The sequence below is a fragment of the Tenrec ecaudatus genome, chromosome 9, assembly GCF_050624435.1.
Source record: "Tenrec ecaudatus isolate mTenEca1 chromosome 9, mTenEca1.hap1, whole genome shotgun sequence".
Classification (NCBI taxonomy): domain Eukaryota; kingdom Metazoa; phylum Chordata; class Mammalia; order Afrosoricida; family Tenrecidae; genus Tenrec; species Tenrec ecaudatus.
In genome coordinates this window covers 84,875,634-84,902,454 of record NC_134538.1, presented here as the reverse complement: position 1 = coordinate 84,902,454, position 26,821 = coordinate 84,875,634, and the positions used below count along the sequence as shown (strand labels likewise).

The 26,821-nt window shown below is 43.4% G+C and overlaps 1 protein-coding gene, 1 non-coding gene and 1 pseudogene across 4 annotated transcripts in view; 2 read left to right on the top strand and 1 right to left on the bottom strand.

Moving 5' to 3' along the window:
• IGF2BP3 (insulin like growth factor 2 mRNA binding protein 3) overlaps nt 1–26,821 on the bottom strand; it is a 129,876-nt gene that overhangs the window by 21,885 nt on the left and 81,170 nt on the right. For 2 of the 3 annotated variants that reach the window (XM_075558296.1, XM_075558297.1), the window contains exons 4-9: nt 21,672–21,723; nt 21,514–21,577; nt 10,026–10,307; nt 4,604–4,738; nt 3,270–3,392; nt 622–757 (exon numbers count right to left, since the gene is read on the bottom strand). In XM_075558296.1, coding sequence (XP_075414411.1) covers nt 622–757; nt 3,270–3,392; nt 4,604–4,738; nt 10,026–10,307; nt 21,514–21,577; nt 21,672–21,723 — 792 coding nt within the window. The remainder of the gene's footprint in view (nt 1–621; nt 758–3,269; nt 3,393–4,603; nt 4,739–10,025; nt 10,308–21,513; nt 21,578–21,671; nt 21,724–26,821) is intronic. The other variant, XM_075558298.1, reaches the window with a different exon arrangement.
• Nucleotides 7,731–7,863, top strand: LOC142457557 (small Cajal body-specific RNA 8). Its single transcript, XR_012786271.1, has one exon.
• LOC142456430 (transcription initiation factor TFIID subunit 9-like) lies at nt 24,778–25,549 on the top strand (annotated as a pseudogene).

Here is a 26,821-nt window from a genome sequence, read left to right as displayed (position 1 = left end):
ACCCATCCCATCCACTAATGTCAGCATTCACGTTAATAGTCTGAGTTGCCCTACTCAGGTTGTTCTGTCAATTAAGATAGTTTTATTTCCAAGTTTCTTATGACTAACCAACTAAGCTTTAAACTGGAATTCTTAACATGGTGTTTTATATGCCCTACATCTGGAGTAACACTAATAAGCACGCGAATTAGCTAGAAGCCCCATTTTCCTGGTGAGAAAATCGAAGCTGAGAGAGACCATGTAAATGATTCAAAAGAATTAAGCTTCAATTAATATATGGTTGTGCTGGGATTCAACCTAGTTCACACATCTCAAAAGGCCACATCCGACTACAGTAAACCCCTTCATAGTAACATTATAAAGGGAAATGTTAAACATTCGATAGGTAGGCATTACCCTGACTTCACAGATAAGGAAATCAAGGTTTAGAGGTATTAAATAATTTGCTAAAATCAAGTTATGGCAGTTTGTTTTCCCTACTATCCCAGGGTATCTCCAAGGGAGCCAAAAATAGATTAGAAATGTCTTATGATGTTGCCATTAAAGAAATCAGTATTGTACCATTGAAAATATCTTTTAACTACCCATGAAAATAGACATGTTCTTTATATTTCAACTAACATTCATAGAAGCAATATCATTTTCATAAGACTCCCTGATTTTCTTCATTATCTCTTCCTCGGCTTTGGCACACGTTTCAACACTGCCTTTAATGGTAATGGTGCGTTCCAGATTATAGAGCGTCAATTCCTGCAATCTGCAGAATGAGCGGGAAAAGAACAGAAATTATAGGAGGAAGACAGTTAATTATTCAGCTGCAGAAGGTAATTAAAACCCAGCGGGGGAAGCTGGTCAAACATGACAGGAAATAAAGACGACGAGAATCTGTGAAGGGCAATGCTGTGAAGAGGCAGTGTGTCCCCCTCCCCACAGAAGCCACGGGATGGTGAGAGTTAGTACGTCCCTGTTTAAACACAGTTTATAGCTGACTACTTAAAACATTTTCACAATTTAACAGTGAAATGCACAGGAGACGATCAGAAAGCATGATAGTGGTAAGTGGAAACCACGAACCCGATGCACACAACTCTCTGGAAGGAAATTCTTATCCTACACTGGCCAATTCTCGACATAATTGACATTCTTATACAACTGCATTTGGGCTTGGGGGGCAAGGGTCACCAAGCAGAGACATAGACAGCATGGATAGAAAGATTCCAGAAGGGCAAACCACATGTCAGGTGCCTAAAATTAACTTTTTGCCAATGGACCTTGACTAAATTAAAAAGCGAAGACAACTGAAGACAATCGAAACTGTAATACTGCAGCAACAGGACTCCTTGGACCTCTCCAGCCTCCACCTGACCTAGGTCCTGCTGAAGCTTCACAATCCACTAAGATTACATACCAGACCACATACACTTGAGCTAAACTAAAGCCCCTAGGGCTTAGAAACATTCATGGAAAAGTTCCATTTTCTCTTCATTCAATTTTTCATCGAACCGAAGTCCTCCTTATTTGGTTCTACTCTCCTTCACATTTCTGCGTTGCAATTCACACTCTAACTACTAGCAGCAACGTCTAAGACTAAACTGGAGACCACACAGGTCCATCATCACTCCTTAATGTTCTCACCCTTCCTAAGACAAGTGTGTATACAATGAAGGTCATCTGACAACATTAAATACGTTGAGAATACTACCATATCTATTCGAGTTGTTAAGCACACTTGTATGGTAAAATTAGGTGCCTCAGCTGACATCGGGTTGGCTTATATTCGAGTATATACACTAATTGCTAATCTCAATCTGCGTCCACCCAAGAATTCTTTATTACAATTTTTAAAGTAGTTGCTTTGAGGATAGATCTTAAAGACACCCCACCCTTACCCCCGTGCACGCCATCTACTTCCAGAGCACAAAATTCCAGACAGAGCAAGATTACTTACTATATTTAACATTTCATGGTAGGGCTTTCTTACTTTATCACATATTCTCCATTGAAAATGTCTTTCTTTACAAACATTTTGCCTCAGTACTTCCCTACCATTCTCTCTCAGTTCATCGACCTTCCTGTCTTTCCTTGTTAGGTACTTGGACAGAGAGAAGAGCTGTGTCCCGACCCCTAACCCCCCATTCACAACAGAAGAGTTGTTCCTCAAAAGAGACGAATCTTTTGCTACACTGTCAGAACACTCGACTCCTATGAATAGTAGCCAGCCTCCAAGATGGCCTCAGTGATGTGCAGTCCAATTCTACACTGAATACGGTTAATTTGTGTCAACAGTCTTAGAACACATAAGAAGGTGACTTCTCGGGCTATGTCATGAAAGAAGTCTCTCTTTGGAATGAAGTCAGCTACCACGTCTCTTGGATCACTCTGCAGCCCCGTGGGGAAGTACACGTGGTAAAGACCTGAGGCACTACCAGCAGTCAGCAATGACTTGTAAGTAACATTATGAGGCCCTGAACCAGCACCCAGCTACACTGATTCCAAAGAAGTCAGGTGAAATAATAAGTGCTCACTGTCACTTTAATACAGCATTTGGGGATAATTTATGGCAATATGAATGTGGTAGTTACATAATCTCCTGTCAACTTACGAAGGAGTAGAGTCTAGCCTGTCACTCATGTCACAACTTGATGACCTCATTTGGAGGTGCTATAGATATAAAATAGCTCACTGGAGGCGAGACGCAGAGACTCTCTCTGTGGGACATTCCTGTTGACAAGCCAGATGGAGCTACACAGATGCAGCCAGAGTCTTGGAGCTGCAGAAGCTGTGTGAAGACCCACATCAGTGCTAAGATGCTCCTACCACCACTGGATCCACAAGACTTTCCACCCACTGGCCTATGTGAGTTTGAAGAGGAACTTATAGACTGGTACTGGGCATATGGCTAGTATCGGATTCATGGGCTTATCTGGACTGGGATGTTTTCTTAATGTACAATTGCTCTTTGATATGAAATTCTCTCTTACACACAAATGATCGTCTCTGGATTTGTTTCTCCAGTCAACCCAGACTAACACAATGAATATAGCTAGGGGATACAAAGGCAAAACCCTCTCATTCTCTTGCCTCTTCAGTGGGAACATAGAACCAGATCGTCGGAAAGAGACGGAGGTTGAATGACTAATGCCAGTGCTTCAAGCTAGGCTGGAACTGCTGTCAAGCAAGGGCAGCTACACCGCAAGGAAGGAAGGAGCGTGCAGCTCTCAAACAGGGTTTGAAATTTTTCCCACCAAAGATAGTGAGGCAGCACTTACGGAGATATTGTGATTTTAGTGTCTGTGTCTTGTTCAATTTTTTTAAGGTTCCTTCCTTCTTTACCAATCAGCCGTCCTACAAAGTTATTATGGGCTAAAATCTTCAAGGGAATTTCTTCTGTGCTGTAAACAGAAAAATGGCCATGAAATCACAGAAAATAATTCCAAAGTTCATTCAATGAACATTTACTCACTACCTGCCATCCAGAAAACATTGGCCATGATATAATTTAAAACTTGTTGACTACTAGCGTATATTACAGCAATGCATAAATGAAAGGGGCATGGGGTGAGCACTAGGAAATAACTAAACAGAAGTTAAATTTCAAAAACATTCTTCCATGCACTTCAGGAAATGCTATCATCAAGGAAAGATCTAGAAGCTCTACAAGAATACCTTTTACTCAAATCCACACTGGTAAACTCTGAAACATGAGAACTCAGTGTTACAAATGCAAACCTTTAGTGTGAAATTAGGAAACATACCTAGAGATACCTGTATAACTTAACAGGGTTACACTCTAAGGGAAAGCATTTGGAGCAGGAAGCGGAATTTTCCCTTCACATCTTGCATCTTTCTGAATTTCCAAGGCACTTTAAAAATCACCACTGGGGTGAAGCAGATGGTGGGCTTTCCCTCTTGTGTCTTTATTCTATATATATAATCAAAAGTATATAACAACCGTAGAATACAGCACCCTCGCAACACCTTATAACTAAAACACATTTCCTTGATTAAAAACGTTGTTGCTTAGGCTCCCTGGCTACATGAAGTGCCTTACACAGGCTTCTACTTTTAGTGCAGCACTGTTGTATACAATAAATTTTGGCTCTGCTCAGAGGTCCAATGGAAAAGATGTGTGCAACATCCAAATCCAACTCTAGTTTATCCTGGCACGGGATTAGGGAATTCCCGTCTTCGTGTCCTTTGTTCTTCCAAATCAGGGCTGAGCCCACACGAATAGGAGCCCTAATGAGCTCTGAGTGAAATGTAAGTGGAGATTTAGGGCCCTTGTATCAGAAGGCCAATGCTGCGATTTAGAGGTGAACTCTCCATATCCCCTAACCACCTTCTTACACCTCTAGACTCCTCCCCACCACCCTTTCCTCCCTCCCTTCTCAGCTAAGCTCATCTGTAAGCACAAATGAAAGTAAAATATCTAGACGTAAAAGTCTGATTGCCAACCAACACACATTGCCAACCAACGCAGCTCACCAGTCCAGAATTTCCCTTTATTTTTGACAGTTCTCAGGAATTACGTTATAGAAATCCAAAATAAAATCATCTTTCATAAAAAACCCCACCTCTTCTGCAGGTTAACTCTCGTACTCACAATTTGATATCCTGAGCTTCCTTGTGCATAATCTCCAGGATGGACTTGCACGCGGCAGAGGTGCCTTCGGGAGTTGACAGGATGGTGATGGACTTCTCCGCGGCCCCGGCGTTCTCTTTCCGGTGGACGTCAATTCTTGGGTGGGCAGAAGCAGAGGGGGGGGGGACACGAGAGCTGTAAGCATGTGTGCACAAGGCAGTGTGTAATTACTGATCGCCAAGTTACTGGTCTTCTGGAGGAAGTGACTCTTGATGAATTGTCAACATTGATGACAAGAAAAAAACAGCTTTAGTTCCAAGAATAATCGTCTCTCTTTTCCTCAATTCAACCAAGCAAGGACATCTTTCCATTCCGCCCAACCTGTATGTGCTTAAAGCTCCCTCCGACGTGCCACAGAACAAACCACACATGTCAAAGAGCTTCGCTTTGGACAAAAGCCTTTTCCTTTGCTCTAAAATAAACAGAAATGAGCATATGATATGGTGAGGGAGCTGGAGTTGGAATCCTACCAGCCACGTCAACTCCTCATCGCTCTACCTGGTGCCACACACAGAGGAACGGAACCCAAGGGAAGGCCAGCGTCCTTCAGAGAAAGAAGCACAAGCTGGTGTTCAGGCTCATTAGCACCATATATGTGCCAATTCTAAACATGCAAATATTTTTAAGACTGACAGAATCAAGTATTGGGAAGTGGATGGATACCTGGGCATGTCCAGTGGTGGGAAAAAGTGTGAGGGCCTATCAAAAGGAAATTATACTTATTACCTTTAGATCCAATAATTCTGCTTCTCGTAATACCTTCTACAGATAATAGCCTCATAGGTAGGAGAAGGTGTACAGCACGGTTCCCCACTACTGACATTTTGGGTCAGTGAGTTCCTTGTCGGAAAGGCTATCCCGAGCATTGCTGGGTTTTTAGCAGCGTCCCTGGTCTCTACCCTTAGTTGCCAATAATGATACACCCCCAATGAATGTCTCGACACATTGCCAGGCACTCTCAGGAGACACAATCCACCCTCATTTAGAACCACTACTATTGAAATGGTCACTGCAACTCTGTTTATAGTCGCTAGAAAGAACACTGGAGTTACCTTTAAAACGCTCATCAGTAAGAGAGGGCTAGATAATCGAACATCCGTACAATACAGCGCTTTTAAAAGGTGGTAAAATGACAGGTGCCAACATGGTAAGAAATCCTTGCTCTTAAGGGGGGGTGGGGTTCAAAATATAGGATGCTATTTCTTTTGAACCAAAGGCTATTTATCTCTTCTTACACTGATGGGTCTTTAGGTTGCTTCTATTTTCTTTCTATTGTGAATAGTGCTGCGATGAACCTGGGTGTGCATACACATGTTTATGCTATGAGTTTCAATGTCGTTAGGATGCATAACAAGGACATGGGATTACTGGGTCATGTGAGGCTCTGTCTGACAACCCTGTCCCGATCTCAGGAACTATCTTCCTTGTCACTGTGTTTCAAGCCCCAATCACTCTAAGTCATGCCTGGCTCTGGTAACATGTTAATCTCCCCTTTCACACTTTAGTTTCACCCCTTCATTCTGCAAAGGACTTCGAAACTCTGATCTGCACATCAGGGCAGCCCTCTGAGGCCGCTGCAGAAATGAATGATCTAATAATGACTAGTTGCATTGGCAAGAGTTAATTAAATCCACTGGCAGAGCTCTGCAAATGAATCATCGGATAGAACAAAAATCACTCCCCTTCCTTCTCCATCCCCCACCTTCCTGCCTTAAATACAACAAAAAGTACATTTAAAGCACCGAAGTTCTCTCATCAGACAAGGAAATGAGCTTGTAAGGAGCAACACTAATCTGCCCTGTGATAAAAAGGGAAGCCAGTTTAAAGTTCCTGCAGGTAAAGGTGGTTCAAGAGGGAGCAAAAAAAGCACTTACTTACACACTCACTCACTCACTCATTTATTTATTTTCTCATATAAAACATGGAAACCCCTCAGAAAATACAATGGAAATGGCCAGTGAGCGCAGGAAAGGCTGCCTGTGCTTTCTAAGGAGCCATCGGAGACAACAAAGTGCCATTTGGGCCACATACAGGGGGACCAACTGAACCTCCCACTTTTGGTGACCGGCACATACCAGGCATGTTACAAAGTGAAGGTTGGTGACCAGTCTCCATTTCTTCAACACTACAAGCTCACACCATGCTTCTGGGTTACAAGTTGGTCATTCTTGCAATATTTCAAACTTTGTCATAATGCTGTTGGTAAATTCCAAAACTAAACTCACTGCTTCCAGTTGATTCCAATTCACAGTAACCGCACAGGAGTTCTAAGATCTGGAAATCTTGATGGAAACAAAGTCTCACCTTTCTCCCAGGGTGCCTTTTAACCACTGCTAACCAATGCTAGCAGTCCAATGTTTAACCCACAGTCCCCCAGAGCTCTTTAATAAGTAGAGTGTAAATAAACTTTATGTGCACTGGGAAACAAACATTCATGAAGAAGCACCTATATATGACGAATAAATTCAGGCACACTGATTTAAGTTATAGCTCCACATACTCCCCTCCCCGCCCTCAATATGATGAGGTTGGGGCAATGATTTCACTTAGGTAACCAGCACCCAACCACCTCCCGCTTCGGTGCTTCAAAGCAGAAGGCCGAATCAAAAGTCAATCTCTAGGTGGGGTGGGTGGGCATGCAACACGGCACAGTTATTTTGGGTTCTGTACCACAAACGAGCAGGCTGGCTCAACTTGGGCAGTTAATGTCCAAATGACGACCCGGATCATTCTCAAAGGTGTACAGAGCACCCTAGCGCTACATAAAACAACAAAACTACTATGCCTTAGTTACTCAGACTACAGATAAAATGAAACTTACTGAATTTTAAAAGGAAACAATTCAGCCATCCCCACAGCCCCCTGAGGCCTTGTCCCAACACTTCACAGAGAATGGCACTGACTATTTGCACACAACTTCTTCCCCCTAGTCCACTCATAGGGTCTTCAAAAATATGGTAGCAGTGCCCCAGAGATGTGCCTGGCAGCGCCTTAAAGGACTAGGGGTGGGGAGAGAGTTTATTATCAAGTGCCTAGGGTCAAAACATCCAAACACTGCACAACAGGATGATTTATAAAGCAACACTTTTGTGAGGCTGATCCACAAACTGAGATGAAGTGTGCTGCTCTCACTGCCACCAAACCTCCCTAGAATAAACTGCCTTTTGATGACTGGGACGAACTAAGTTAAATTATCACAGACAGATAAGGGGCAGACAGTTTTTTTTTAAAAAAAGCAGGTGAACAAGTAAATGTGGTGAAGAAAGCTGATGGTGCCCGGCTATCAAAAGAGATAGTGACTGGGGTCTTAAAGGCTTGAAGATAAACAAGCGGCCATCTAGCTCAGAAGCAACAAAGTCCACATGGAAGAACACACCAGCCTGTGTGATCGAGTGGTCCCAAAGGGATCAGTTACCAGGCATCAAAGAACAAAAAATCATATCATTGACTGCACACCTCCATGATAGGATCGCTGAAGACAAATGGGTGCTTAAGCAAATGTGGTGAAGAAAGCTGATGGTGCCTGGCTATCAAAAGAGATAGTGTCTGGGGTCTTAAAGGCTTGAAGGTGAACAAGCAGCCATCTAGCTCAGAAGCAAATAAGCCCACATGGAAGAAGCACACCGGCCAGTGCGATCACGAGGTGCCCAAGGGACCAGGTATAAGGCATCATGCAAAAAAAAAAAAAGATATAAGTGTGTGTATGTATGTGTATATGTATATATGTATGTGTATATATGTATATATATATATCGTATTAAATGACGGGGGAAGTGCAGAGTGGAGACCCAAGGCCCAAGTGTCGACCAATGGAGATCCCCTCATAGAGGGGTTTAGGAGAGGAGATGGGTTAATTAGGGTGTGAGGTAGTATCGATGAAGAACACAGCTTTGCCCCAGATCCTGGATGCTTCCTCTCCCCAACTACCATGATCCGAATTCTACCTTGCAGGGCTGGATAGGACAGAGGCTGTACACTGGTGCATATGAGGGTTGGAGGTACAGGGAATCCAGGGTGGATGATACCTTCAGGACCAAGGGTGTGAGGGACGATGCTGGGAGAGTGGAGGGTGAGTGGGTTGGAAAGGGGGAACTGATTACAAGGATCCACATGTGACCTCTTCCCTGGGAGAGGGACAGCAGAGAAGGGGGGAAGGGAGACTCCGGATAGGGCAAGATATGACAAAATAACGATGTATAAATTACCAAGGGCATATGAGGGAGGGGGGAATGGGGAGGGAGGGGGGGGGGGAAGAGGACCTGATGCAAGGGGCTTAAGTGGAGAGCAAATGCTTTGAGAATGATTGGGGCAGGGAATGTATGGATGTGCTTTATACAATTGATGTATGTATATGTATGGATTGTGGTAAGAGTTGTATGAGTCCCTAATAAAATGTAAAAGAAGAAAAGAGAAAAAAATGATTAGGGCAAAGACTGTACAGATGTGCTTTATACAATTGATGTATGTATATGTATGAACTGTGAAAAGAATTGTATCAGCCCCAATAAATTGTTAAAAAAAAACAAAAAAAAGGAAATCAAGCTGATTCCAGGAACCCAAGTGGAAAGTGAATTTTGAGAATGACGAGTGCAACGAATGTATAAGGGTGCTTTGCTCAATTAATGTATGTACAGATTGTGATAAGAGTTGTGTGAGTCCCAATAAAAAGATTTATTAAAACAAAACAAAACAAAAAGCAAAAGTAATACAACAAGGCAAAGAAGTTCCTAAAAGAAAACACTACTACTCTGGTGTCAGGCAGATCAATCAAAAGGACGGTAAGCCTAGGTCACATGCAGTAATCCCACAACTTGACAAGGTGCACCCTCACATCAGCAGTGCGCTTAGCACTGGGGCAACTGGAGTCAATGAAGGCATTCCTCCTGTCTGACTGAGAATCTTCCAGCAGTTCCTTTAAAGCCATGTATAAAAATGTTCAGTATCATAAAGAAAGGGCCACTCTAACTACACAGCTGCCATGGGATGTATCTAAACCATAAGATGACAACTTTCTCACAGTCCAACGAGACTGAAAAGTGATCTGTGTGTTGGGATTGCACACCACGAAGATTACTTCTACGAGTACTTAGGACAGGTTTTGGGAGAGAAACATCCAGAAGCTGCCCTCCAGTTCAGGAGGACCTCCCCTCATCAGAAGTGGATTCAGCAGTATTTGTTCTCCATTCATATGTAAAACAGCCAGTGTTCCCTTCGAGCTGAAGGCGTCGTCCCAGATTTACATAAAATGAACACCAGGAGATCAAACCACAAGATTCCAAGCACTACACAAGATGGGATCATAACCACACTCAGCACACCAAGCATCCAAACAAGAGACACGGTTGTGAAGATTCAAAGGCGAAAGCACCCTGGGCATACTCACTTAGACTGGGTCTGTTTGGTGATATTCCGGATGGTGGAGCCTTCCTTTCCTATAATGGCTCCCACAAACTGGGTGGGAACCAGCAGCCGCAGAGGCAAGTCACATGGTTTCTGCTTGGACACGGATCCTGGGGACCCCTGCCTTGATGAGCCCCTCTGCCCAAACCCACGGCGACCTCGAGGCTGCTGGGCGCTGTTCTGCTGGACAGCCATTTCATCTGGGATGTAGGCCACTTTCAACGTGAAGCTTTCTAACTGGAATCCATTCAGTTTGTCTAGTGCTCTGAAAATTGATAAAAGGGAGAGTGAAAAGAGCAATCAAGCTACACAACAGGTCTTTTAGCAAAGCGCCATCCTCCTCACCCACTCAGAAAGAGAGTCACCCCAACCTCTGACTGAAGCCGGTAAACAAGTGGTCATGCCAGAACCTGACCCGACTGTGAAGCTTCAAACACACACACATTTTTCATTTCAGCTACACACTGGGGAGGAAAGGGCAGCAGAGGTTTTGCCCTCCAGCAATGAAAAGAGAGTGCTTTAAAAATTGAGCCAACGCATGATTGAGCTATTCTTTATCATCCGCGAGGTTATTAACAATAGCCTCAGAGTGCCCAGATGCAAGAGACACACTGGCTGGTCCTCTGGAATCAACAGGGAAAGACACGAGATGCGCAAGCCTGGGATATTTATTCTCAGTGCCTGCCATGAGCTGAACCCGAGAAAGCAGTGGTGTGGTGGTCTCTGATTTTACAGGTTTATGATCTGATTTGGGAAAGAAAGGTAGGAGTGGTGGTACACCGAGAGAGGAAAGAGTTACTTAGCATCTTATTTACGGATTAATTCATTCATTCCATCTATCTTGGGTGTGTGGCTTCCCTTTTGTTTTTTTTCTTCAAAAGTTCACTTTTGAACTTTACTGTAACACATCTATCAATACCCAATTCTTAATACAGCTCAATGAATGTTCACAGGTATCTACATAAGGTCACCGGATGCAGACACAAAGCATCCTGGCACTCTCGGTGCTCCACTGGTGCCTGCCTCCTCCTCCTTCCAGTAAACTCCCCTTCTCCCAGACTCCTACCCCACACTAACATTGCCTGCGTGGGAATTTTATACATGAGTCTCTAGACTATAAACTCTCTGACATCTGGTACCTTCTATTGTGTCGCCAAGAGCCATCTAAATAGTGTATTCTATCGTAACTACATGTTTTCAACCAGGAGCACAGAATGGTAAAGGTTGGCAGAGGTTTCCAAGGCACACTCCTGAAGATACACTTTTCTACCTCCTGCATTCACAACAACATGAAACACACACACGAGAGTGAGGAACAGAAAAGGGCAGTGACGCCTTTCCATAGTGTTAGGCAGCTTCTGCACCCATGGGCCCAAGAGTCAGCCCAAGCAGGACAGAACCCACCTTCAAAACCAAGCATCTCACTGGCTCTGCAGTGTGGTCACCCTGGCTCACTTTCGTTATATGGAGGTCTACTTTAAAGAGAGAAGGAGAGTCATTCTTACTGGGAAAATAAAACCTCCATCGAAATGCAAAAGTAATACACAATTGCTCTTTCTCTATCACCAACCTTCCAGTGCCATTCCCAGAACCTCCAGTTAGGGCTGGTCCTCTCTGTACCTTAACCACATATGCACATGCTCAGAACCTTCTTTAAAATTATGATAATACCATCATGTGCATAGTTTTTTTTAAACAATTTATTAGGGGCTCATACAATTCTTATCACAGTTCATACATATACATACATCAATTGTATAAAGCACATCTGTACATTCTTTGCCCATGTGCATAGTTTTATGGGTAATTTTTTCCCTCAAATATATCTGGGAGCCATTGGCATGTGATTCTATGCCACAGGGCATTCTTTTTCTAATCTCCAGAAGGTGATGACAGGCAGATCAACACATCAAACCTACTGCGCCACTGCATTGGTTCCACCCCAGCAACCCGATATAGGACTTTTAGGACTGCAAATTTCTACGGGCAGACAGCCTCCTTTTAGTAGAGATACACTGCGCAATGTCCTTCCCCAGTGAGAGAGCCTTTGTTAACTTACTATTCCTTGCTTTCCTGCCACCTCTTCTCTTAAGGGCTTTGGATGAAGGACTCTAAGCTATTTTGGTTGTTTCTGCAAGTATGCAATAACTGAAAACTTCTAGTATGACTGTGTGCATTCACACAGGACAGAGGCCCTGGCGGACAGGAGCTAAGCACTCAGCTACTAAACAGATGGTCCATCAGTCAGACCTGCCGCTCCCTCTACAGATGAATGATGTAGCAGGCTGCTTCCATCAAGATTATGACCTTGGCATGTACATATGCAAATATATTTATATTTGAGGATGGGGAAATAGATCTATGTGCATACATTTGTAAGTTTAGTATTAAGGTAGCAGATGGACATTGGGCCTCCACTCAAGTACTCCCTCAATGCAAGAATACTTTCTTCTATTAAATTGGCATTCTATGATGCTCACCTTCCCGACACAACCGCTGAAGACAAAGCGGGTGAATAAGCAAATGTGGTAAAGAACGCTGATGCCCAGCTATCAAAAGATATAGCATCTGGGGTCTTAAAAGCTTGAAGGTAAACAAACGGCCATCTAAATCAGAAGCAACAAAACCCTCATGGAAGAATCACACCAGCCCGTACGATCACAAGGAGTCAAAGGGATCAGGTAGCAGGCATCATCAGAACAAAAAAAAAACCTTATCATAGTGAATGATGGGGTGGGGGGAAGAGTGTAGGCCACTGGACATCCCCTTACAGAAGGGTCTCGGGGAGGAGACAAGCCAGTCAGGGTGCGATGGAGCAATGATGAAACATACTACTTTCCTCTAGTTCCTGAATGCTTCCTCCTTCCCCACTATCATGATCTCAATTCTAGACCAGAGGATGTACACTGGTACAGATAGGAACTGGAGGCACAGGGAATCCAGGGTGGATGATCCTTAAGGACCAGTGGTGTGAGGGGCGATACTGGGAGGGCAGAGGGAGGGTGGGTTACAAAAGGGGGAACCGATTACAAGGATCTACATGTGACCTCCTCCCTGGTGGACGGACAACAGAAGAGTGGGTGAAGGGAGACGTTGGACAGGGCAAGATATGACGAAATAATAATTTATAATAATTTATAATAATTTATAAATTATCAAGGGTTCATGAGGGAGGCGGAAAATGAGGACCTGATGCCAGGGGCTTGGGTTGAGAGCAGATGTTTTGAGAATGATGAGGGCAATGAATGTACAACTGTGCTTTACATAATTGATGGATGTGTGGATTGTGATGAGTTATAAAAACCCCCAATAAAATGATTTTTTAAAAAGATTATGACCTTGGAAACCCCAAGAGACAGGGTGACTTGGCTGCTCATTGAGAAAGGCCAATGACTGAAACCCACCAGCTACTTGCTTCCCCATGGGCAGAGTACTCCCATAAAGACTATAGCCCTGGAGACCCGTGTGGGGAGCTCTCCTCTTGGAGGGCAATGCTGGCACCGACTCAGAAACGCCTCAATGGCAACATCTCACAAGATGGAACTGCATAAGTCGTAACTAATTAGCTGTCCCTGCAAAGCCAACTTTAAAACTTGTCAAAGTCTAGAGGAAACAGATTTCCGAAGATTCTTAAAAAAAAAAAAAAAACGAAAGGATAAATCCAGTAAAAGATAGAACTATACCTACGGGCATAAGCAACTGTAAAGTTCATTATTATAATCTTTTTCCTCTTATAAAACAGTGTTGCTAGCTCGAGAGTAAGTAGACTTTGACTTGGGACTAAAACAGGAATGTTACAATAAATACTTTCTTTCTTGAGAGACAAACACTGACCACATCCTTCTCCATGGGGAAAACCCAAGGTAAACATGTATATTAACAGATGTTTTCATATTCTGCACTGTCTAAATAACCACTCGAGCCCCAAGAAATGACTCTGCAGTAGATATTAACTCTAACTGCCAACCCCTATTTGGCTGCTTTCAAGAGATTTTCCTTTGAGCCAAACCAAACCAAGTCCACTGCCATCAAGCTGATTCAGACTCACTACAGGGCAGCGGAGACCTGCTCCCCAGGGTTTCTGAGGCTTTAAAGATTTAGGGGAGCAGAAAAGGCTGTCATTTCTCTCGAGGGGAGCAGCTGTTGTCTGAACGGCCAGCGGGTAGCCCACCACAGCACGAAGGCTGCAGCTTCCTCGGAGGGAGGGTAAGAAGAGATTTCTCCCAGGAGTCAGATGACTCCAAGCTCTGTCACTAAGTGCGCTGTTCAGGCCCCAATGGCTCCAAACCCAGCTTGTAACTCTCGGAGGCACGTAATCCACCTCGTAGGTGTTCAAGACTGTTCACCTGCCAACCGTGCTGCTCTGACCTTGGACAGAGTTGACAAGGTCAAGTAGTAACCTAATTATGGTGCAACTACCTGCTCATGACCGAAGACCCCTAGTTCCTAACTTAGAAATCAACTGCTGGAGCGGTTGTACGCACAGTCTGACACGCTGCGCTGTCATTGGGAGGTCTACAGAGTTCTCAGGGGCTGCATCCTTGCACCAGCTCCAGTTTTAAATCGATCGTTCGATGCCAGTATTCAAACCCTATGCAGTTAGTCAGACTGAACAAGGACGTGTGCCCAGCACGTGTGTTACTGGGGTCCTATTTTCATTACACTTTGTGCTTTGATACTAATTTAAGAGTCTTTCTAAGAGGTGAGCCATTTTGCTAATTAGTAGCACTTAATTTTATTGATAACAATTTTATTGGGGTGGATCCAGGGCTTTGACATAATAGTTGTTCATTTCTCACAGTTTGAAGAAACGGGGAAGGATAAATTGAATGAAAGGGGAGGAGGAGGAAGAAGAAATTAAGCCAGGGGAATGAAGAGGTCATCTTCTTGACCTATAAAACAGAAAGACCAAACACACGACCCTCTTTCAAGACTAAAATCCCCTAAGAGCGTCTTTTCCTTATCCTCAGATGCCACTGATTGCTTAGCACATGGGACTTTATAAAATGAAGCCTAACCATTATTGAAAAGTGATGCAATCCAATTTTACCTCTGCACCAAGAATGAGAGGTTGGTACAAAGAATTCAGCAATAATTAACCAAAGCATGGCAATACCACAGTAGGGGTTTTCTTTAAGGAAATCATGAAGGATAAAGTCCAAATATGTACCTATGATGAGCTTCTTACTAAATTGGTCCTAAAGCAAAATAACTGCAACATTGTACATGGACCATAGAAGAGTGAACGTCCGTGCAGAGAGTAGAACTGTATAAAAATGCAGGTAGTCCCCACTGACCACCGAGCTCCAATCCAGCAACTGTCATAGCCTGCTGCCACCGAGTCAATTCTGACTCGTAGCTACCCGAGAGGCCAGGGGAGAACCGCCCCTGTGGGTTTCTGAGACTCTAACTCTTTACGGGAGTAGAAAGCCTCCTCTTTCTCCTTAAAGTGGATGGCTCCGAACTGCTGACCTTGCAAATCATGGCCCAAGAGGTAACTATTATATGCCCCTAGAGCTCCATTAACTGTTATAAGTCAATTCTAATATCAGTCAAATACCTTATCGGTATTTTTGGTAAATTTAATCTTTGAACATCTAACCATTTGAGAATGACAATGGCAAATTATGCATTATAGTATGCATCCATAATGATAGAATGTACCTAAAGCAACAGATGATTTTCAGGTGTAGGTTGACAGAACTCGAATGTCTAAGTTGAAGAGCATCTCTCTCTGTGTGTAAATATATATTCTTTTTCTAATTATGCACAAAATCTATGTCTACTTAGAAGAGGTCTGGTGGTTCTGGTGGATAAGCACTGGACTGATAAGCAAAGTCAACAGTTCAAGCCCACTAACCGTTCTGCAGGAGGTAGAAGAGGCTGTCTGCTCCTGTGAAGAACCGCAGCCTTGGAAGCCCTGTGATAGGATGGTCTATGAGTTGTCAGGCACTCAGCTGTTGTCATCTTGAAGTTGCGGTGCAGGGGCAAGGTCTACATAGTGCTACAGTATATTAACAATGGTTATAGCTTAAAGACAAAGTGGCAAGACATGAATTCCCTTGCCTCACTGTTTTCTATTATTTCTTTAACAAATCTTCTAAACCTAATTGCATGTACCGTATATACTCGTGTGTAAGCCGAGTTTTTCACACATTTTAAATGCAGCTTTTGTGGTAAAATTAGGTGCCCCAACTGAAAGTCGGGTTGGCTGATATTGGAGTATATACGGTACCTGGTAACAAAATGTCTGCAATGGGATCAGTAAAACTGTTTCAAAATAAAGAGTAAATATCCCTGTTCCCTAAAAATATGCCTAGAAGAACTCTTAAGAAAAGGAAGTATAGAAGACATTATCTACGTAAGGGGCTATTTCTTATTTGGTGCCCTGGTGGTGTAGCGGCTATGTGTTGGGCTGTGATCTGCATGGTCCCAGTTATGATCCACGTGGAAAGCAATTCAAAGCCACGGGCAGCTCTCAGGGAGAAAGCCTGGGCTTTCTCCTCCCATCAGGTACTGTCTCGGAAACCCACAGGGGGTCGCCGAGTCAGCACTGACTCATGGCATTGAGTTTTGGGTTTTGGTGTTTCTTAGTCACACATACAAATCTGCCAACGACTATGTCTCCTTGGCTACTTATCTGAGTATCACAGGAACAGGTCAGGAAGCAGGCATTCCAGAGACCTAAGTCTCGTTTGCCCCAAGGAAGAAGAAAACGTGCCTTCACAAAATAAATGCTTCAGGTTATCAATGCAGACTTAAAGTTAAAACACATGTATGATCATTTCCTTATGTGTGCTACTAATCTTTGATTTGTTTTTAGTCACCAGGTGGCAGGAACTTCGAAGTAAAATTCTGTCTGAAAAGCACGCCACACTGAGGGCCACTCTTTAAGTGGCATTCACAGAGCTCTATCAAAAGGCATCTCGGACACTTTTCAAGTTTGTTAGCCTTCCTAACTCTTCAGGCTCAATGGCCACTCATCTGAAAAGAAGAATGCCTATCAAACAGTAACAAGGTATTATCAACAGCAATGAAAAACGCTTACAGTGATTCAGAGTACAGAGATTTTTTTTTGCGGGGGGGTGGGGGGTGGATTTTATGGAGGGAAAAGTACAAGGATTTTTAAATATTAAATCTCCCTTTTAAAAAATTGCAAATAATAACATGAAGATCTTACTATCTTCAAAGTATTATGCCAAGTGTTTGGGAGGCATTTTCTTAATTCTCCATGAACTCAGGACTATCAATATTCTTGTATTACACATGTCAGTCAGTAACCAGGATGAAAGAAAATCTACCTGACTAAAGTCACACCTGGAAAAACGGTGGCACAGAGTCTCCATTCTTCAGACTTGGACTCCGGTCTGCTCGTACCTTCCGAAACACATCTCAGAGGCTCAAGGAGACCATCAGCTAAGTTCTCACTGCCTGAAGCTGTGCCCTGCCTGGCCCTCTAGGCAATGGAAAGGGGAGTCAGAAAGGGCAGCAGGTGGTTCAAGTGAGCAGGTGCTCTTACTGGAGCAGGGCCTTGGCTGTGGAGCCAGCCTGGAGGGAGCACTCTTCCCCACTGCAAGCCAAGTCAGGCTGGGCCAGAAGCAGCCCAGCACCAATGGGTAAAGAGTTGCCGAGTTTTCATACGACTCTTTTCTATAAAGACATGCACAAATACGTGAATAGATTCGTTCATTTTGTAACTAGGAAGCCGCAGGTTTAGAGAGGCTGAAACTACAGTCTAGAAGGGGGAATTCCAGGTTCCAAGGCTTTCTCCATGATCTCTAATGCTTCTCAAGAATAATTAATTTTCCCAAAGTAAATATGTAGTCTTAAAATTTAAAGAATTAAGAAAAATAACACGCCCCCCAAATAGAAAACTTAGCTAATAGATACTAATTTTCACAACACTGTTATCACAAAACTGATTTTTCCTATTTGAAATACTCTATCTAATTCTCCTTGCACGTGTGGTGGTGTTGAGGGGGTGGTGGTGGACAGCAATACTTGTCTCCAGTAACAACTTGGGTACAGGAAGCAAAATCCAGTGGTCACTCTGTTTCCTACTAGCTCTCTTTCATCGTGGGGAGACACGTCCTGAAAGAGAGGTACTTTACTGTCATCCTCTGGCCACTTCTGATCAATAGTTCTCAATCAATATTAACTGATAGAAGAACACTAACGGAAAGACGCCATTTCTTTGTTTAGGTTACCTGATGATCTAAATTAAAAAACAGCAGCCTTTTCTCCTCGCTCTTTGGGATCCTTGGGACCCTGAAAATCTCTAACAACCAACCCCAAGTATTTCTGGACACGCAGCTCCATGTCTGGCTTGCTGTCGTGTTAGGGCCATTCTCAGCACGTAGTTCTACCGTAACCAGCTTTACTCTTCTCCTGCTTGTCCTCCTAATGCTGTCGGCAGCCAGACAATCAAAGTTAAATGTGGATTAACTCGTCCCTGCTTGTTTTATCTTCCGCCTCTTCAAAGCTCAATAGGTTGCATCTTCAACACACCATCTCCCGCCCAGCGGAACACCTGAAACTGAGCATTGTTACCCTTCACAAAACTAGAGGACCCACAATTTTCAAGTCTTCTGACCATCTCCAGTGTGCTGGGGTTTATCATCTTTTCCATTCACCCTGGGCTGGGAACTATCAAATATTCAATTCAGATCTTTGTAAAGACTGAAGCGTGTGGGACAAACGGAGCACCGAAGCCTTTCCTCTGTCCTCCCTTTTCTCCCCATTCTACTGTAGATATAAAATGTGGGCATTTCCTGTTCTTCTCCTACTTTTGAAGAGGTTTAAATCACAAAACTCTTGTTATAATATTCAAAGTGCAAATGGCTACTTTCTCTAATGCCCAAAGGCCTTCACTTTCAATAGCCCCCCCTTTTTCTTAAGTCATTTTATTGGGGCTCGTACAATGCTTCTCACAATCCATACACACATCCACTGTGTCAAGCACATTTGTTTTCATCATCACTCACAAAACATCTGCTTTCTACTTGAGCCCTTGGTATCAGCTTCTCATTTCCCCCCCCTCCTTCCTCTGCCCCCACTCCCCTCATGAACCTTGGATAATTTAGAAATTATTATTTGTCATATCTTACACTGCCCAACATCTTTTTAATGGATAAAGAATCAAACAGAAGGGAAAAGTATGGAATTCTCTGTCTGAGGGGGGAGGGGGGAGAGGGGGAGGGAGAGAGGGAGGGGAGGGGGAGAAACCATAGTGAAGTCACTGTTCACTGAGTAGACCGTCAGAGTCTGCTGAATCTGTGTGTTGCTTCTAGAGAGTAGAGAAATGGTGGGAATTTAAACCAGCTCATAATAAGAAAGACAGCTTAACAATATAACCAAATTAACACACAAGGATGCATTTAAAAGGATCATTCAAAAATCACAGAAACCTTATTGAAACAAAAATAGCATACTTTCCACCCCACTAGCCACTCCCCCAAGATCTGCACTCTGGTTTACACCAGGTCATCAGAAGCTACACAAGCCACCTGTGACTGCTCGATGAGCTTTAGGGACAATTAAGCAGCAGCCAGATCAGGGCCGCAGGGAGAATGGTTTAAGGCACCAATTCTCAACCTGTGTGTCTCAACTCCTTTGGGAGTCGAACAACCCTTTCACAGGGGTTGCCCGATTCATGACAGTAGCAAAATCACAGTCATGAGTAACAACAAAAATTAATTTTATGGTTGGGGTCACCACAACATGAGCAACTATATTAAAGGGTTGTGGCATTGGGAAGGTTGAGAAACACTGAGTTAAGGTTTCCCACTGAAATCCCCTTAGGAAAGCCTTCACTACCATTGAAGAGTGAGCAGGTAGGCAGGTGCATTGTTGTGATGCAAGAACTCAGCACAACTTTCCTGCCCTTTTTTCTCAACGATGCAATTTTCTTACAATTTCTTCATAATAAACCCCCATGATCGTCCTGCAGTCTTCAAGAACAATATATCAAGATTATACTTTTGGAGGCCCCAAACCGCTGAGCTGACCTTGACCTCTCTGCCTGAAGTTAACAGGCCCAGAAGACGCCCTTGGAAGCCATCACTTTGATTAGACTTCTTGTCTGACAGCACCCTGCCCTAACTAGACTAAGACAATTATTTTAACCCCTTTTGTTTAGAATAAAGCAGTGCATACAAGAGCTAGAACCAGCATAGTAATACTGTTTTGCTTATTCTTGTGCCTTTCAACTCAGTATTTTTACTTCAGGATATGTATCCTGTAGGTACATCCACACACGTGCAAATGGCACATGTAAAAGGCGATCCATTGGGCCACTATGTATAATTATGAGTCTGTACGCAATCTAAATATCTAATCTGGGGCTAACTAAACAAGTTCGTTCATAGTCACATTCCGCACAAATGTAACGAAAGATAGCTACATTAACACAACATCAGACTGTCACGACATCTGTGTAAACAGCAGAAAGAATACTCGCATGCGTTTCTACTCCATGTGGACACAGTAGTTGGGGAACAAAACTGGGTGCAAGATTTGCACTGTGTATACACATTTCTGTATCTTTTAAAATTTTGAACAATATGAATAAAACCAGTTTTTCAAAAATTTCCATCACCTTCCTCGCCCTGCCTTCCCTTTGCCAGTTCCGCCACGAACGGGCCCTCCTTCAGGAAATGTAACAGAATGCCCATCCCAGGAGTTGGTTTCTGCTTCCCCTGGAGGCCACTCCAACGTCAGCTAGCACGGTCTTTCCTCTCAGCTTTTCCTACCCGTGGTAGTCCATCTCTGCCTGTGCTGGGAGAGGGGGGCTGAAGAATCCCGTCGTCTGCTGACGTAGAGAACCCCAGGTGCCATTCCTCCTGAATGCTATTCTGAGGGGATCTTTGGAAAGCACTGTCCACGGGACTCATTTTGTCTCGCTATGAATCAGTCAACTCCATGCCAGTGTGGCGGGGAGTGCTCACTCAGCTCATTAGATCATGCCCAAGCATGCAGTACTGTTGCTTCCTGAGGAGACAGTGTGAAGTGTGAATTTGTCAATTACACTGGTATAGCCTTTCCTCGAAGCCGGAAGCAAATTACATGCTATCTGCACACTCCTAAATGACAATAGTAATCGTTAGGAAAATTAGTAAGCAAGATGATTCATTTAACCAGCCTAAGGAAAAAAAAACAGCAATATATGTGCCACACCAAGAAGGTAAATGAAGTCTTTATATATAACTTAGCAACACTACTCAGAGGTTCAGAATTCCCAGCAAAGAGCATGTAATTCAACTTCATATTACATTATTGCCTTAATGGCATCAAGGACGAACTGAAAATGTAGCAGAACACACACATGTAAACTTTTGCTAGGCATTACAACTTTAAAAAGACATTATTCGGGGTCATACTTTATAAAATAATGTGTTCTCTTTCAGCTACCCACGAGCCCTCCCCCTAAGTGATAAAATGCACGAAGCATAAGCTAGTTTCAGATTGCTTACTGTCTAGCTTGGTCCTTACTGGAATAGGTCACATTGACAACTGCCGTCTCCGACTCCGTGTTCACTAGAGGAAGAGAAAAGCCAAGAGGAAAAAGAAAGTTAGTTTTCTTCCTACTCCTTGCTCTGACAAATTTGAAAGCAATTTGGAAGACATGTACCTTGCTCACAGCTCTCCACCACTCCATACTGGACTAGTAAACTATCCAGCACCTATCAGGAGGGGGAGAGAAAAAGTATAAATTGTGCAATTCCCAAGTGGTTAGCAAGGACAGGAATAGGTTTTCAAATCACAAAGTGACTGTGAAGAAAAAGAGCCAAAAGACTCAGGGGCACTTTGGCAGGTGAAACTGAGGAGAGGAGCCTCAGAGCTGGCACAGCGCTGTGCTGAGTGAGAGGCCGTGGACACCGGAGCTGATCTGATGGCAGGAGGAACTACAGGGGCGCGTCTCACAAGGACCCGTTTTTCTTGAACAAAACAAAACTGAAACTGACAGCAAACTCCCTTGAAAATGTTTTCTGCATCCCTCCTCAAAAAAACCAAACAGTAAATCATTAAAAGTACATGAAATAAATTTATAATAAATTTTGACCAAAGTTAAAAGGAATGTATTCTACGTCCTAAATGGTCTTGACTTTTATTTTCTCTGCTGGTTCTAACTGCAATCTATAGCAAGATTTGTTTGGGGATAAATTTTAGCATTACCACTTGATCTGTGACTATAGTTGCCCTTTCAGCATGGTACACTCCTTATGGCAGGCACACTAGTAATCTTTTGGGGGGGGTTGCTATAGTTAAATCATAAAGCCTTCTATTTAAATGTTTCTCCACAGCCCTTAACTGACACTGCATTAGATATTAATTCTTAACTCAGTGGTAAAGCAACACTGTCATAGTGACCAGTCAGTCCCTCTGACGTGTTCGCTGCCCGTTTACAGGTGTTATGTGTGCCAGGGAGGGCTACCGAACAGCACCTGTGCCACTCCAGCCCATTGACCCAACCCTCGACTCAGAGAGTAACCACAACTTAATCTGGACGAGCGTTTGATGTTCTGCCTCAACTTCCACCAAGTAAGAAGGAAGGACTGACACTCTTGTTGTCTGTCACATGAAGCGCCTAATTCCTAGGTTCATCGTGTCTTCCTTCAGCTCTGAAAATGTCTGTCTTCTACTTATCCCACAAATGTTGCTTAAGACAGCCTGTCTAACGGGGAACAAAGACCTTTCACTGCACATTTCCACACCTCTTCTCTTCATAGGATCACGCAATAAATTTTACAAAGTCTTCTTCCCATGCTTACAGAAGTTTAAACTTGAGCCAAACAACAGATTACTTTTTTTGTAGAGAGAATAAAGATGCAAGCTTTACACAGCATGGCTGAAGGCTGACGAGGTATGCTGAGCGGAAGATGACAGAAGCCGGTTCTAAAGACCCCGCGTGATTCCATCTATGCAACAGATCAAGAAAAGGAAAATCTAGAGGGGCGGAAAGTGGATCACTGGGTGTCTGGAGGATAAGGGAGGAGAGAGGAGGGAAAGAGAAGCTATCTAGTAGGTTGGACTTCATTTCAAGATAATAGAAATAATCTAAACTAGACTGTGCTGATGAGTGCACAACTCTATAACCCAGTAAACAGAACATGACATTTGATTATTATACCTCAGTACAGCTGTTACAGACAAAGCCCTATGTATTTTGAACATGTTATCAGGAGGGCATCATGCTTGATAAAATAGAAGATCAGCAAAAAGTATGGCGACCCTCAATTTGATGGGCACAGTGCCTGCAACAACGGGCTTATAAACGGAGTAACAGCTGTGAGGCTGCAGCAGGACTGGGCATGCTTCCTCCTGTCGCACATGGGGCGGCCGGGCTAAGGATCAGAATGGACTGAATCAAAGGTGATTAAAAAAACAGAGCAGAACTGAGGGTGAAAAGCACTTAAAGACTCAGAGGACAGGTCTTGGTGGTAGAAATGTACATACACATCCAAGTATCCATCTTTACTTATGTTTACCAGGTTCGTCATGAGTATAAATTCACTGCCTTTCTAAGGTGTTATTTAAATCTTTTCAGTTGCTGTTGTCAATTCAATTTCATATAAAGAGTCTTTAAAAGAGCACAACCCTCATGGAAAATAATACAGCTCAGTTTCAAGACAACTTCAAAGGGTGTTTTTGGTTTACGGTTTAAATAACATCCCAGGGAAATACTTTCAGGGTTTCATTACACCTGTATGACTCCAGAAAATCTAGAGTCCATGAGAATTTAAAATCTGTTGTGCATTTTCCCTCTTTTGATCAAGATTCTTCTCTGGAATTGTTAGGGAGCTAGCATAGGGACTGGGGCGTCCATTACGCATGCTCAGAGGCTTGAACTTCCGACCAGGAAGGGGTGGTACACCTAGGTGGTTGTTGCACCTGGACTGGCCCACCTAGGCCAGGTAAATTCAATTCAGCCAATAGGCTCAACCAGGGTTGAGCCACCACACCTCTCCTCAGAACGGAAGAGGGCAGGAACCCAGAGCCAACCGTGTGACTTTCCGACCAGCTTCTAGGGAGGCTGAACAGGGTGAGGGGTCCTGCGGTGCTGTGTAAACCTGAAACTTCTAACTCTCATAAAATTCACTTGGATCACAAACCAGGCGCCGACATGAATTCTTTCTCAAGTACGCGGAGCCAAGGACCGAGGTATATCTCTCCCCCAGAGATCTAACAAGCAGCTGCCTGTCTTCTCCACCGTCTTTAATACACTTCCTGCCCCCTTCACTTGTGTTCCCTTTCACATCAGAAGCTTTCACCTTTTGCCCTGTTTCCACAGCACCTCCGCACCTCAGGGCCTGCAAGGTACAGCTGTGTCACTCTACACTACAGCAACCTCTGACCTTCCCACTAGACTAGTGCTACCAGCCACGGCGATGCCATTTGTCAGGTGTGGGGCACGTAACCTGTTCCTAACTGCTGCATTAGCTCTAATGCTCACGTGACATCTAATTAGTATCACATGTACTATCATGGCAGACGCCAGTCATTCGTACTTGCCTTTCGGGTTACATTGGCCTGATAGGTTTCAGAGATGACGAAACATTGCGAATTGGATGCTCAGAGCCATCGCTGTGAAGACCAAGCTGCAGCCAAACATCTTGCTGACCGGCCGGTCCACCAGGGGTTGGAAAACCACACTAGGCAAAGAGCTTGCATCAAGATCAGGACTGAAAGACATTCATGTGGGTGATTTAGCTAAAGGAGTTTGATCACCAGAGATCATGGTGTCTGGCAAGATGACTTCTCCCAAGAACATGCCAAAAGTCGCAGACGATGGCACCAACCCTGAACGATGTGGGGATTACAGAATATGAGCCCAGAGTTACATACCGAATGCTGGAGCTTGCCTTCCCATATGCGACTACAATTCTAGATGATGCAAAATTTACTCAAGTCATGCCCAGAAAGCAACTGTCGATGCAGATGATGTGTGTTTGGCATCCAGTGTCGTGTTCACCAATCGTTTACCCTCGCCCAAGAGATTTTTTTACTAGATATCACAAGGCAAAGAAATCAGACCCCTTTGCCATTGATCAAACCATATTCAGGGCCTAGATTGCCACCAGATAGGTACTGTTTGACTGCTCCGAATTATGGACTTAAGTCCTTACAGAAAAAGACATCTGCAGGAAGAACAACCGTTCCGGGGTTAAGTGTTGGCTCTGTGACTAGCAGACCTAGTACTCCCATCCTGAGCACACCAACCCACAACCCGTCTGTTTCAACTAAAGCAGGAATGCCAATGTCCCTTACAGGACAAAGGTTTACTGTACAGATGCCCACTTCACAGCCCCTGGCTGGAAAAGCATCAATTCCAGCAACACCAGCAATTCAGAATTTTCTGATTAATCCATCATTAATTGGGTCCAAAAATATTCTTATCACCACTAACATGATTTCATCACAAAATACTGCCAGTGAACCATCAACTGCATTGAAAAGAAAACGTGGAGATGAGGATGATGATGGCGACATGACTATGGTAATTTGTAATCTAGCCTTGGTGCACGTATTGCGTACTCTTGGTCTTGAATTCATTGTACTTAAACATGCATGCTGGATTTTTCTGTGTCTTATAAAGTTTTATTTTGTAAGTAATTAGTAAATATAATTATACTTTTCAATTGAGATTTAAAATATGTAATTAATGGGTTTTCATTAGCCTTTAAGTGTAAAAATAAAGTTGGTCTTCATAAAAAAAAACACTCTTGGGCATTATGATCTGCAAGCCCATCTAGCATCTCAAAATGCATCCCCACCCCCAATGGGTCCCACCTTCATGTAACTCCTCCAAACAAAACAAGACTGCCAACCCCTGGGGGCAGGACTCGGACAGTAATACTGAGCGCAACAAGGGTTAAAAAGAACTCACAAAAAAAGAGATTTTTGTCCTCAGGGCAAAGGAGGCTACATGCCTACAGTAATGTGAGGAAACAGGCATGTTTCAAGAATTGACATCAAAAGCCGTGGAGAGCTTAAAGTAAAATTCCAGGCAGGATACTTAACACCCTGATGCCAACAGCTTTCTCTCTCTCTCTCTCACACACACACGCACACACGCACACACACACACACACACACACACACACACCTTCCTAAAGCATGGGAGCACACACACAGAGATCATAATCTTCCTACTGCAAAACAAAAATCAAACCCATCAACCTCTGACTCTGGAGAAGTGAATTCATTTAACTGTTCCTCACTCCAACATAAGTTGGCTGGTTCCCCATGCAATTTAATGTAAACACAAAATAAACATACAGGCTGAGGCTGATTCAAATCTTTATTGGGCTAGAAAAACCAAAATGTCCTTCAGTGAGCAAAAAGCTTCCCCAACCCCCAGAGGTACTAGCCCCTAAGTACATGAAGACTCTTTCTAGATACCTCCATCAGACAAAGATATAAACAGCATCAGTTTCCTATATTTCACTTAAAAAAAAAAGAAGTAAAATTAATGAGTAATATAAAATGGAGTCCCTTTTGACCATCAGCCCCCAAACCAGGTACATCTCTAGAAGAAACTACTACCAGTTTGATGGTCTCCTAATATCACTTGAGTTTTTGTGCTGTGTATTCACATGCCTATATACCGTATATACTCATATAAGCCGAGTTCTTTCAGCACATCTTAATGCAGTTTTTGTAGTAAAACTAGGTGTCTCAGCTGATATTCGGGTCAGCTTATACTTGAGTATATACGGTATTCAGCTACACTCAAAGAAGAGCAATATTTTCTTTCAAAAAACTTCCACAATAGTGTAC